Source organism: Dermochelys coriacea, chromosome 17 (genome assembly GCF_009764565.3).
Source record: "Dermochelys coriacea isolate rDerCor1 chromosome 17, rDerCor1.pri.v4, whole genome shotgun sequence".
NCBI lineage: Eukaryota > Metazoa > Chordata > Testudines > Dermochelyidae > Dermochelys > Dermochelys coriacea.
This window is the reverse complement of record NC_050084.1, coordinates 6,289,468-6,303,853: the sequence shown is the minus strand read 5'-3', so window position 1 is coordinate 6,303,853 and position 14,386 is coordinate 6,289,468. Positions and strand designations below refer to the sequence as shown.

General features: G+C 38.3%; 1 protein-coding gene across 10 annotated transcripts in view; it reads left to right on the top strand.

The window, feature by feature from the left end:
* BCAS3 (BCAS3 microtubule associated cell migration factor) overlaps positions 1-14,386 on the top strand; it is a 492,153-nt gene that overhangs the window by 354,448 nt on the left and 123,319 nt on the right. The window contains exon 25 of one of the 10 annotated variants that reach the window (XM_043499435.1): positions 7,509-8,019. The exons of the other annotated variants lie outside the window; for them this stretch is intronic. Within the exon in view, the coding sequence (XP_043355370.1) occupies positions 7,509-7,519 (11 nt within the window). The 3' untranslated portion in view covers positions 7,520-8,019. Of the gene's footprint in view, positions 1-7,508; positions 8,020-14,386 lie in introns of those variants that run through there. 10 annotated transcript variants of the gene reach the window in all.

The following is a 14,386-nucleotide window of genomic DNA, read 5'->3' as shown; positions in this document are numbered from 1 at the left end:
GCTGGGTTTGAAAGGTTGCATACGATCTACAGTAGCTATCTATCCTATCTAGCTGTGTCTCTCTTTAATTATATAAGCCTTTATTCTGTACCCATCACCATTGTTTCTGTGCTATCTCTATAAGGCTACCTATCAACAAAGCAAAATGAATTGAGCATAAGCTTGATTGTAATTGGTTTGCTTGCAATATTTAATCCATTGGCATGTGAGGCTGTGCTTTCTAATGCTATGTGCTTAACTGCTTATTCTTTCTTTTGTTGTTGTTTATTATTTGTATGATAATATTGCCTATATAGATTCATAGATACTAAGGTCAGAAGGGACCATTCTGATCATCTAGTCTGACCTCCTGCACAGCGCAGGCCACAGAATCTCACCCACCCATTCCTATGAAAAACCTCACCCATGTCTGAGCTATTGAAGTCCTTAAATCATGGTTTAAAGACTTCAAGGAGCAGAGAAGCCTCCCTCAAGTCAACCATGCCCCATGCTACAGAGGAAGGCGAAAAACCTCCAGGGCCTCTCCAATCTGCCCTGGAGAAAAATTCCTTCCCGACCCCAAATATGGCAATCAGCTAAAACCTGAGCATATGGGCAAGATTCACCAGCCAGATACTACAGAAAATTCTTTCCTGGGTAACTCAGATCCCATCCATCTAATATCCCATCTGAGTGGATTTGGCCTATTTACCCTGAATATTTAAAGATCAATTACTTACCAAAATCCCATTATCCCATCATACCATCTCCTCCATAAACTTATCAAGTAGAATCTTAAAACCAGATAGATCTTTTGCCCCCACTGCTTCCCTTGGAAGGCTATTCCAAAACTTCACTCCTCTGATGGTTAAAAACCTTCGTCTGATTTCCAGTCTAAACTTCCTGGTGGCCAGTTTATACCCATTTGTTCTTGTGTCCACATTGGTGCTGAGCTTAAATAATTCCTCTCCCTCTCCTGTATTTATCCCTCTGATATATTTCTAGAGATCAATCATATCTCCCCTCAACCTTCTTTTAGTTAGGCTAAACAAGCCAAGCTCCTTGAGTCTCCTTTCATAAGACAAGTTTTCCATTCCTCGGATCATCCTAGTAGCCCTTCTCTGTACCTATATATCCCATCTGAGACCTGTTGTGCTAGGCACTGTACAAATACATAGTAAGAAACAGTCCTTTCCCTAAAGAGAGCACAATCTAGAAGATATATTGACTGAAAAAGGATAAATGAAATGATCATTGAACTCCTGTCCCAGGGATCAGAGGGATTGCCGGACTGGATCAGATCTGTCGTCCATCTAATCCCGTAGTCCGTTACCAACGGTAGCCAGTACTAGTTGCTTCAGAATACGTGCAAAAAATCCTGCAGTTATGGGATAACATGTCCCTGGGGAAAGTTACTTTCTAGCCCCAGTAGTGAGAGATTGGCTTAAGCCAGGGAGCAGAAGGGTTCCCTTATGTTCTGAATATTTAATATTATAGCTCTAGATATACTTTATGTACTTTGTCAGTTCCAGTATTGTGTATTATAGTACACCAGTACAAACCTTTGGCCTACTTTCTTAATATTCTAGTAACTGTAGCACAAGAGCAAGACAAGTATGTACACATATGCACACACAAACCAAACAAACAAACTAAAAAGGGGCTGACTTCTCTGGTCTACCACGTTAATTTTGTGATGAAATTGGCCAGAGATTCATGCAGGAGAACTCACTTTTCAGTAAGGTGACAGTCCACCAGCATAGCTGCCTCATACGCCAGCTGCCTCACTCCCGGCATAAGGGGGCAGAGGAGACGTGTTGGATGTGGTCTGGAGGCAGGATGAGAGAGGGCATGGGAGAGCCAAGCTTCGCTACCGCTGGTCCTCTGCTGATGTACAGAGCTTCCACATGTAGCAGAAATTACAGCAAGCCTCTTGAGGCTCTAACTTCCACCAGGACGAGGGGGCTGAGGATCAGAGAACTGCCACAGTCCATGACATGGAAGCACAGTGAAGAATTGGAACCTGAGTCAGAAATAATTATTCAGAACATGCATTAGAATAACCAACTTTTTAAAAAGATATTAATTGCAAGTGTATGCCATAGAAACCCCAGCAAAACCTAACAAGGGCTAAATCCTGTCTTTACCTCTTGGTTTCGTGCTACTATAGGCACGAAATGGTACTTACCAGAGCTGTTCAGACAGAAGAAGAAATGCATGGTGGAGTAGCAATATGCTAGTATCATCTTCAGCTGCCACGTGTCGCCCTCCACAACTTAAGGCCAGCCATGCCTACTAGTTGCTAGACATGTGACTTCTTGGACAAGTGGAATTGCAGTAGGCACAGCATCCAGTCTCCTCTCCAAGCTCACTCACATAGGTCAACTAGATATGTAGCTCTGCTGCTGCCTGGGTTCACTCGGGTCTATAAAACCTCACCCTGTCTTCTCTTCTCTTAACTGCATAACATAGGGTAAGATTTGGCCCAAGAAAGCTTAGGATAGCTGGAATTGTTAGTTGGTTTTAAAAAATACAGTGTAACTGTTCAGTTGTAATTATAGATCCAGGGATCTAAACATCACACTTTACATTATGCAAAGCCGTAACTTTGTAAAATGTAACGTGTGCCCTGCTACCATATGTTACCAGAGTTTACCCTGACTACACAGCACAGAAGTCCTTAAAAATAAAGGAGAAATCTAACAAAGGAATGGAAAATCTCATCAACTAACACTGTATCCTAGATGCTGCTTCTGTGCCTCTGTTTTGGCACCGCTTGAAACCTTGATGTAAGACAAATAGAAATATTTTCCTAGTTGGGTGAGATGCAGCCGACTGCTGCAGCTAGTGTGTGTAGATAATGCAAGATGCAAAATTATGTTTCTTCTATCAGTTGGGAGTTTTGTGGAATTTGCTTCCATTTGACAGTGTTTCCAGATGGAAATAAGCAACTGCCTTCTTTGTTCAGGGCAATCTTCATTTAGTTTCAGTGTTTTTTTCAGTGCAGTCTTCATTTAGTTTCAGTGTTTTTTTCAATAGTGTGCTATGAGATGTTGTTCTACTGGAGTATCTGGAGGCTTTCATTCATTTCTGCCATTCTTTCATGGCTGTTCCTCTTTTTGAACAAATAAGACCAATTCCAGTGGAAGGGTTATAAAGTTGGTTGTATTTTTAATTGTTTTAATGTTTTTTATTTTTGTAGTACAGTAGTCTAGAACCCTGTAAAAGTTAGTGGTAAAATAATTTTGAAGGGCAGACTGAGTTCAGATGGTTCAAATATACAAAATCAGTTCCAGCATTATTTGGATCTTCGCACCTCAGTATCCCAGTAGAGAAATCAGATATTGAGTTTTTACAGGTTTTGCTGTAAAAACTGAGCCCGACAGAACTTTTAATGACTAATGGATTTTGCAGAAGTGATTTTACTGCCCTAGATGTCCATTAGCAGTTTTGGGCTTATTTCTTTTCTGGAAAGCTAAATGGCTGTTACTTGCACTTTTATATGAGTTAAATATTTGAACGAGATGACATTTGTAAATGTGGTTTATAATGTACAGTACTGCCATTTATAAAGTAAAAAGAAAAGTGATACAGAAAATTGTCAATATATTTAGGCATAATATATGTTACCTATGGCTTAAAGCATGTATCATTAAAGTTTCTATCTACACTATGTCATTTCAGAGCAAACTTCATGAAGTTCTAATATGTCTGTTGAAGTCTCTTAGGTGCAGTTTTGGTGGTGTTGAACTTCAGTCAATAGCAGTTACATTGTATTAAGTGTATTCTGCTGTCCTTTGCTTATATATCCTACTTTATCAGTGGTGGTGGGATTTTGAAGTATCCTGATAATCCAGGGGGGGGTTTGTTTTGTTTTGTTTTGCTGTGGGGATGATTGATAAAATATCTTTCCACGAAATGAGGAGCCCAATAAAGCTGGCATTTTTAAATCTTTGTTGACCAGCCAGATATTTACCAAAAATAATCCTGTGTTATATGCTGTCTTGTTAGACAGATTCAGATCTTGACCCTTAAAACATCCTACTGAATGAAAAGAAATATTTGTCAATATTTTTATCTATGTAATTCCAAGAATTAGCATGACATTTTAGAGATAAATATGGAGTCCCTGCCTATATGGCTGTACTCTAATACCTAAAATGTTACTTCCTGCATTGTAAGATGATACAGAGCTAGATCCTGGAGCCCTGCCTATTAACATCCCCAGTGCAGCTCAACAGTGATGTATGTGTGCAAATGTAGCTTTAAAATCATTCTGGCTTTCTGTGAATCCTGGAGTTATCAAATAGTAGTCCAGGCCCCCAACAAAATATAGAAATTCCTGCATGCTGCTCTACGTTATGCCAGTTGCCCTGGGACCTAAGGTCACCGCACCCCTTATTCTGAGTGTTGCACATGTCTACACAGGGAAATTGACCGGCAAATCTATAGCAGAATAATTATCTTGGAATAAAGTCTCTCTTATTTTGGATTAGTGTGTCCACTCAGGTGAGTTATATCAGCATAATTATTGTGGTACAGTTTATTCCACTACAACTGTATTGGTAAATTGCTCCATGTAAGTAAGGCCCTAGGAAGAAGGTGGTGATGGAGCTGCTATGGCAGCACCCACATTGCTTAAAGATTTCTCTGTGCTGGGGCATCCTCGGACCATTTCCTCTGGGTTTAAATCTGTTTTGTACTGGGAGATAGGCATCAAACAGATGGTGCTCTGGAGGATTGGGGTTCTTGTTTCCAAAATGTACATTTTTTTAGAACCATGACGGTAGTAGTACAAGAAGATATTTTAGGTAAATAATGTGAGGGCCAAATCCTGTAGTCTTTACTCAGGTAAAAATCTTCTTACAAGTCAGTGTTTATTTAAAAAACTAGTGATCCAACAATGCAAGAAAGAAGAGGGATGATTATTATGTTATGAAGAGCTGTACAATCTACCCTGAATAAAATCTCCTTTTGGTGATTGAGGTTTTGGGTAGAACTTAGGAAAGTAGTACTTTTTTTTCAGCTCATCCCCCACCCACAATGATTTCAGTTTTTTTTTAAAGACTTGATCACTCTGTCAGACAAGGGCTGAAGATCTGTTCAGCTTAGTCCTCAAGTTAACCAAGTGGGTAGCTTCTTATCTTGAACTATCAATAAGCTGTAGCTTTAAAGTAATGAATGTTTAAATTTGGTAATCACGTACGTTGTAAAACGTATGTATTGTTATTTCAAGTCACACATTCCCTGCCTTAGAAGTCTTACAAAGATTTACAAAGACCAGGCACATGAGCAAAATGTGGAGTAACAATTCATGGAAGAAAGGACAAGGGGAGATGATAGGTGAGAAGTAAAAGGATGAAGGATTTTTGAACGAAGTTGGACTGTAGGGGAAATAGTTGGAAACTGTTCCAAGCTAGGGGCAGAATGAGAGAAGGTACAAAGGGAAGAGAGGACAGGGAAATGAAAGGTAGACAAGATGCACAGGCAGCAAGTGAGAAGAAAAGAGATCAGTTATATATGCGAGAACAAGTTTATGAGAAGCATAAGACAGCAGATCCTCAGCTGGTTCAAACTGTTATTACTGTATACGTGGCACCTTAGAGACTAGCAAATTTATTTGAGCATAAGCTTTCATGAGCTACCGCTCACTTCATTGTATGCATCCAATGAAGTGAGCAGTAGCTCATGAAAGGTTATGCTCAAATAAATTTGTTAGTCTCTAAGGTGCCACAAGTACTCCTTTTCTTTTTGCAAATACAGACTAACATGGCTGCTACTCTGAAACCTGTCATTACTGTATATATAACAATGACTACTTACCCCAGCTGATGATCTGCCACAAGGAATTTGAAAAGGATGAATTAAGTCCACATTTCATCCTTAATCTGCCCTTTCTTGTTTTTTCTATTTAAATCTGACCTTTTAAAATAGATTAGTAATTGATATGAAACAAGTGAAAAATAAATACTTAGTCCTGCCTTGAGTGCAGGGGACTGGACTAGATGACCTCTCGAGGTCCCTTCCAGTTCTATGGTTCTATGAAAATGTAGTGTTAAACATGGGACTGAGCATCTAGGGGAGATATTATAAAAGTTAGGCCACTGCCCGCGACAGAATTGTGTTGGTGTCAAGGAGTGTCCGAGCTGTTAGCTTCTAAATGATATTGCAGTTCTGGCATGCAGAAACAAGGGAATCTCAAGTAGGAGTCAAGAGGTTATTTTACCTCTATAGTTGGCACTAGCTGCTGGAATATTGTGTCCAATTCTGTGCCCATAATTCAAGAAGGATGTCGATAAATTGGAGAGGGTTCAGAGAAGAGCCATGAGAATGAATAAAGAATTAGAAAACATGCCTTATCGTGATAGACTCAAAGAGTTCACTCTATTTAGCTTAACAGAGAGAAGGTTAAGGGGTGACTTGATTAGCAGTAAGGGTAATTAACAGTTGGGACAATTTACCAATGGTCATGGTGGATTCTCCATCACTGACCATTTTAAAATCTGAAACATTTTAAAATCGGGATTGGATTTTTTTCTTCAAAAAGACATGCTTTAGGAATTATTTGGGGGAAGTTCCGTGGCCTGTATTATACTGGAGGTCAACTAAATTATCACAATGGTTCCTTCTGGTCTTCAAAGCTATGAATAATGAATGAGTGCTGCATAAAGATAATGGAGTAGATTCTCCAGCTGATGTAAATTGGCATTGCTTCATGACTTCAGTGGTGCTAGGACAGTTTTCACCATTTGAGTGCCATTGTATATATCCAGGGGACTACAGGGGAATTTTAACATAGACCAAGTAATGTAATTACCCAACTTGGAATTTGGCCTAGCCCTGCTAGGCATAACACCTTCTCTCCCTAAAGAGGCCAATGGCATACATACTTTTCGATTTCACATCTCAGAAGAAAAATGGGACCTTCTGTGGCTCCTTGGCACTTACTTAGAGGGCAGAGCACCACCTACTGAGCTTCCTTCTTGGCTTATGAGCCGAGAGGATATGTCTGCAAATGTATAAATAGTGCAGAATTTGCTGTTTATTAAATATCTCATTTTGACTGCCATTTTTATGGACCTTGTATTGGCACTGTGCATTCAAACCTAAGATTTAGAGTTAATGATGTGCAGCACGTTACTGTGAGATCCACGTTCTGTTTATATCAAGACTTTATCCCCTGGCCGTACCTCCTCTTTTTCTATTTATAGTGACTGTTCTGGCACCTCCTGGTCAGAACTTAAACCAGAGTCAGCCTTTAAAGCATGACTTGGATGTGGGTGAGGCAAAGAAATTTGGAAATCACTCCCAGCTGATGGAGAAATTACTTCCAAGCAAGCTGGGTGGTTCTTGAACTGTTGTTCCCTCAGCAGAAATGAGATTAAAAAAATATTGTTGCTTTGACAAATAAACTAATGAGCCACTCATGTTGCTTTATGTATTGAATATAGTTGCTTGACATATATTATTATTTTCTAATTATATTATGTTATAAATTATTAACAAGTGTTTAATTTCTATCCAAACAGATCATACATAAGGGATCACACACTTAAGAATTGCAGCAAAATATAAAATTGTTGAGCCCTTAATAGATGCAAACTTGGAGACCCTGGTTATTTCTACCTCTTTCAACAGCCAGCTATGAAACTTCCTTGACCTTTTCACCTTTAAACTTTATTTGAACTTGGAAAGAAGACTTGTGAATTGTAAGGCAGTGGGGAGGGGTGGAGAGCAGGACTGATTATATGTTACCGTAACAGTAATACTAGCAAAATAATCCTCCTCTTGTGTATGAGTTTCTGCTACTGCAAGCTTCAGGGTAATAAGCTCACATGACATGCCTAGAGGCTAATGCTGGCCTATGCTTTTTTTGTACATATTTAAACAAAGGCTGATTATCCAAACAAGAATTTGGACTGCATCAACTGGACCAGCTTAAATTATAGTTAGTAAAACTTGGCGCCTTCGGAGCTTGGAATGTTACAATTACAGCTGGATCCTCATTTGTTAGGCAGCCTTACAAAATAATAAAACTGGAGATTTTTATCTTTACTGGACCAAGCTTAACTCTTTGAATACAGAGATGTAAGTGCCAAGTATTACAGTTACTGCTTGAGAAAACCATTCCTCTTTACCACTGTAAAGATGATTTGTGTTTGTGTTCTGTAGTACATGGGACAAAAAAAAGAAACTGTTTTAAATCTTATAAATTGCATGCCAACACTGGTATACATGCTGTGACAAATGTCACTAATGTGGGCATTAATTGTCCTTCAGAGTTTGAGATGAGTAAAGGGAACATGAGCATCTTGTCGCTTGATCATCTTTATTTCACTCTTATTGTGACAGTATTATTTGTTTTTCTTTACATGGCTCCTCTTTATGTTTTCTGTCACTGAAACCAGGACTTGCATCTATGTATATGAGTGATCAGTGGGTCAGTCAGCTATTAAGCTCTCAAATGTTCTTTCTGGCAGAAAACTTTGGTCTTAGGAAGTTTCCTTAGCCAGACTCTTCTTAAGCCTTTCTGGTTATTTCTGCAGTTATCCATTGCAATCGTTGTGGGATTGTTTCTGGAATTAATAGGTGGTGCAGGAAGTGCAGACATGTTAGGGTTTGATTTTAGCAAAAGTGGTCTTGGCCATTTCATTCTTGTTTTTCATTTTGCGCAGAGTGCAGAAGTAGGTTGGTTTTGGGTCAACTTAAAGTCAACTTAAAGACCTATGCAGATGCCTCACATAAATAGTATATGTGACTCTTCATTCATTTAAAAAACGTCATGATTGTTGGTTCTGAAAATTAAGGTTCTTTTTCTGAAACTAAACATGGGGGCAGGGAACCAGATCATTAGCTGGTATAAGTCAGCATAGTTTCATTAACTTATATGGAGCTACGCCATTTTACACACACTAAGGATCTGTCCAGTGGCTTTTTGCTCATAAGTGAACTGTTTATCTGCACTTTTTTAAATAACATGAAAGCATTTAGCATCTGCATCATTCAAAGAAAACATTTTTAAGTACTAATGACTGAGACCTCAGTATTCAAAACTTTCTAGAATTATTTTAGGGCCTAGCTAACCTCTGTTATACCAGGTTATACCAGAAATTTAATAATTAATCTTTACTTTTCATTATAAATGCAGAGTGTATAATCACTACCTCACATTAATATGTGAACTTTATTTTGAAAGTTCTGTCATGTAGTGGTAGTGGATAATATGTAATTGCTGGGATCAAGATACTGTAGAAGTCCTGAGCTTTCTTTTATTGAATGGAAGAGAATTTATTTTCTCCTATTTATAACTGAGAAGTTAAAGATTTTAAATCAAGATAAACTTGCAGATTCATACGATGCAACTGATTCTGGGAGCAATAGTACCAACTGGGAAATAAGAAAGACCTAAGGAGAAATTGTGAGTTAATGTTTACTTTTTTATTACTATTGTAATCAAATGACTTTACAATTGACCTTTTGAATTGTAGCTATTTTAAAAACAACACTCATGCTGCACACCTACTGATAAGCTCCAACTGGTTCAGAGTACAACCACCAATCTGCTAAGCAATATGGGGCGCCACAAGCTCGTCACTCTGATGCTCTGCTCTCAGCACTGGCTCTATGTTGAATACAGAGTCCAGCTCATGGTCTCTACACTGATATTCAAAGTCTTCCATGGTATTGGCTCTAGCTACCTGAGACATCACCTTGATTTCTGAAACCATGACCTTCTGCAGCAGTTGCATTCCATGAAACTCTTGACCATTAGAGAAGACCTCTGAACATTGGTGACACCTGGATCTAAAATTTGAAACGGGCTGGTTTCGGATTGATTAATAGCTAGGAACTGGATGCTTTTAGAGCTCATGTACAGGGAATTAGACAAAGATAGAGTTTCCCTTCTTTCTTCTGGCCTTCCCTGGCCTGTGTTCCCCATGTAACCTGCTCCCTTGCAATTAGTTCTTCCCTTTGGACAAACAGGCTAATGAAGAAGTGGGGGTTCCCCAGATTAGCCTTTTTCATGAGCAGGATCACTTAGCAACTCAGAATTTAATTTCAAGAAACAGTATCTGATATCTGGCCAAAAAGAGTTCTTTTCTTCACTGCCATTCATTTCTCCATTGAATGATCTCACCTTATGCCACAGTGAGATGATTGAAATAGTGCTCTGGTGATTTAAGAGGCTTCTGATCTAAGTACACGTGCCTCTAGCTCCTGCAACACCCATCAGGAAAATATCATTGATAATAAAACAGAAAGAAGGTTAGTCTGATCAAATTAAGTATTGAAGATAGGTTGATGATGGCCTAATGGTTGACAGAAAGAATCTAAAATTTTACAACCTCTCCAGGAGGTTATAAAAATCTTTTCAGCTGCCAAAAGGGAGTCGACAAATGCGGTCAACATGTAAATGAAAGCAACTTATTATCTCTGCAAGAAACTAAATTTCAGTGCAACAACCATGTTTTTAAAATATGTTCCTCAACACCATTTAGCAGAGCTCCTGGATCAGACCTTCAGTAGCCAAAATAACATGCATATTCAAAAATCTGTGTTTCCCTTCTCTCATCTTTTGTCTCATATAATTAATCTTCTTTTCCTCCTCTCCCTTCTTCCTTTGGTAGATTTATCCCAAGGTCGCCAAGGGAATGAATCAGGTTTCAGAGTAGCAGCCGTGTTAGTCTGTATTCGCAAAAAGAAAAGGAGTACTTGTGGCACCTTAGAGACTAACAAATTTATTAGAGCATAAGCTTTCGTGAGCTACAGCTCAATGAAGGATAGGATGTGAGATGAGAATTATTCACCGTGGTAGGAGTCTCTCTGCCCCTTTTGCTCATAGTTCCCACCATATAATTTCCTTCCTTTCTTGCCTCATGGAAATATTCACTTTAATATTTAAAAAGCTTAGACTGAGTAACACGGAGATGAAGAAAGAATGTGCAAGTCATGTCCCAAACTTAATCAGAAGTAAAAGGAGACCCTGAGTAGAAGAAATTTCTCCAGCCATGTAGAGTTATGCTTGGGAAAGGAAAAGAGGCGATTTCTTATAGGGCGTGTGATTCATACTTGCCTACCATGGGTCGGGTTCTGTCCACAACCCTTGTGCTCTGACTGTTCTGCACCGGGCTGGGTGAAGTCCCCTGACTCCAGCACAGGATAAGGCAGCCTGCTGTAAAAAGTATTTTAAGTCAATCCTTAGAATTTTTCCTACAAAAGATACATTTGCAAATGTGCCTGGTATTTAATAATAATAATTCAAAAAAAGTTGTGAACAATTTTGGCACAAACATGATTACTATAAAAGCTACTGTACTCATAATTATTCATTGTTCATAGTCCAGCTGCATTGTAATAAGCAGAATTATTTTTGGGGTGTTTTAGTTTGACTGTTTAGTGGCTATTATAAACCCCATGTGAAATGGCTTGTTTTGATATATGATTGCCTAAGATGTCGATTTTTTTTTATTTGTAATAGCAAATTATGCACACACAAAAATAAGGATATGTTCAGCTGCCTTGGATTTTAAGTAACAACCATAAAACGGTCTGATCTTGCAATAACAGTTGACGTCACAGGATTGGGTCCAAAGATTGTATCTTCAGGCAATAGCCCAATGTTGTCTTTTTTTTTTTAAAAGGACTGATTTTTGTTTTTGATTAAAAAGGAAAATGTTCTCTTTGTTGAAGATGCATAGGACATTCTAATTTAAAAGTAGATATCGCCTCTAACAATATACTATATCTTAAAATCATGACTGCTTTCTTGAAGTCTGTTGGGGGAAGGTGCTAATATAGTACTAAGAATATTCTATTTCTGTCCAGTTAAGAATTCACATCATGGCAAATTTTATTTATTTCTTCATCTGGCTTCTGATGGGGGTAGAGTGGGGAGGAGGCATGCTTGGGATGATTAATTGTACCAGAAATAAAGTTGATTGAACTTTGTAATTTTCCAGTGGCTCAAAAGGTTATTTCCCAAGCAGTTATTTTACATGTGCAATGTATTTTATTTCATCCACTTGTTTAATGTTCATCATTAATTACATGGAGGAATGATTGCCTCTTAATAGTGGTTTATTATTGGACTCAATCATTATTTGATTTCTAAAATTACATGTAAAATCTCCTATGTGGATATGGTGGCAGAGAGAGCCTAAAGATAAATCTGTACTATTTAGAGATCAGCTACGTATAATTTTTGAATTTGCTTGAACATGCTGCTCCATAGTCTCTTCCAGGAACAAGGACTAATGTTGTCTATAGGAACTATTCAATCAGAATTATGTGTGGAAGGTCAGTTGTCAGGGACATATTGTTAGAAATACTTATCTTTAAAGGTTTCCAGTCTTTGAATAGAAAATGTCTGCCATGCAAAATATGACGTAGCTGAGGTTTAAGTTATACAGAACATGACTGGTTTACTTTTTTCCAGCTAGCTAAAAATAGCAATAAATAGAATGTTCTTTGTCTATTCATTTATTCTCATGAAATTCTCTGTTGTAATACTGTTGACCACAATACCACCTACTGGTGAGAGCAGAGCTGATCATAGGCCAGCTGCTTTATTACTACCACAGCTGCTCTAACTTTCGCAGATGTTTCTCCTTTCAGGCTGGCCAGTAAAACTTTATTGAACAGCTCAACATCAAGAGCAACATGTTCTACCTAACTGCAGCTCAAGATCATATTGGGCTATAATGTCAAAAAACAACAAACCTTGCAGTATCTATTTTCCCGTCCCTCACCCTCTCCCTAATCTTTCCATTTCGTATACCAGTCCTTGTTAACCATCCAGGGCTTAATTTGTGCCAGGCTGGCCAGCACCTCTAGGCTTGGCAGTTCATAGTCCCAGCACCTCTGTGCTTGCCATGTCAGTTATGAAAGTAAAAAAATTACTTGAGCCCAGGCACCTCTTTCATTACAAATAAAGCACTGTAACCATCTGCAACAACACCCAAAAGAAATGTAAAGTCCACTTCAGATTTCTGCTGTTGCTACCCATATAACATAGCAAAAGGAAACAATGTCTGAGGGGTAATTGCTATAAAGACTAATACTTCTGCTTGTTTGAGAACTAAGACTTCTATGTTTGTGTTTTTATTTCTCAATTCTGGCAGGTTTACACACCATTCCCCCTCCCTCCAAACTAGGTGAGAACGTTTTTAGAAGTTTAATACCAATGCTTGTCTAAACTTCTCTCTGAACCTGTTTTGTCTATAAATCAGATTAGGAAATCTCATCAGAATGGGGTTTCTTGTGAGATGTCCAGCACTTTTTGATTTTGGAAAAGTCAAAAATATCTCAAGAATAGCTTTTCTTGAGGTATTTCTGCTTCCTGTACCAGCCCTACCCAAGAAGTTCAGAAACAATGGTCTTATTCTTTAAACTGTTACCGAACTTTTCAAACCTCAGAGGTTTGTACTGAAGGGACAAATGAAGGTTTAAGCCAGGTCTTATTTTATCAGAAACTTTTCACAGAACCAGTTATCCCATAACTACTACAAGTCTCATTCCTCCATATTTGGCTTACAACATACAGATGTACACAGATGAAAGTGTAGCTTAAAATATGTCCACCAACACAAAATCCAATAATATGGTCACCAAACTGGTATCTGAGTAGAAGAAATTCTACTGATAGTTATAGCAGTATCACCACATGCTGTATTCTTTCTTCAGCAATGAAGATATGACCTCAATCAGTTCAGTTTCATAACACTGAATGAAAGAACTGAATTGGCACAGTCTACTGATATTAAGATTCTTGTTGTTTCCTCTTAAAAGGCTTCTAATAGCTTAGAACCCCATAAACTAAAATGAGGAAAATCACTCTCATTCTCCTAAAGATATTACAGCTGATTAAAAAAAAACAAAAACAAAAAAAACCACTTCTACCAGTTACTACATGTCAGTGAAGTCTTTTGGTGCTTGTCTACATTGGAAAGGTATACCAGTATAAGCTAAGATGTGACTTTAAACCAATATAGTTATACTGGTATAATCCCTCCCATGTGGAAACTTTTATTCTGATATCAGTGGATCCCCTTCTTTTGGTTTACCTTATATCACTTGGGAGTTAAGCTAAACCACAACAGCTACTCTTATACTAGAATACAAGTGTTGACATGGGAGGTTTATTGATATAGTTAAACCAATATAGTAATACTGGTTTAACTATTCCAGTATAATTATACCAGTGTAACTGGTAAAATTCTCTTGTGTTGACAGTCCCTTAAAGGGGCATTTCAGAAAACCACAGACTTGATTTTGGAACTTGTGAACACACCAGAATAAGTAACAGGGTTGGGTTTTTCTCAGCATCAACATTCATAAACGATAGGTCACCAAAAGTGGTAGGGGTGGGGGGGGTGTCTATGTAACATGTGCCTGATGTACAATTTGC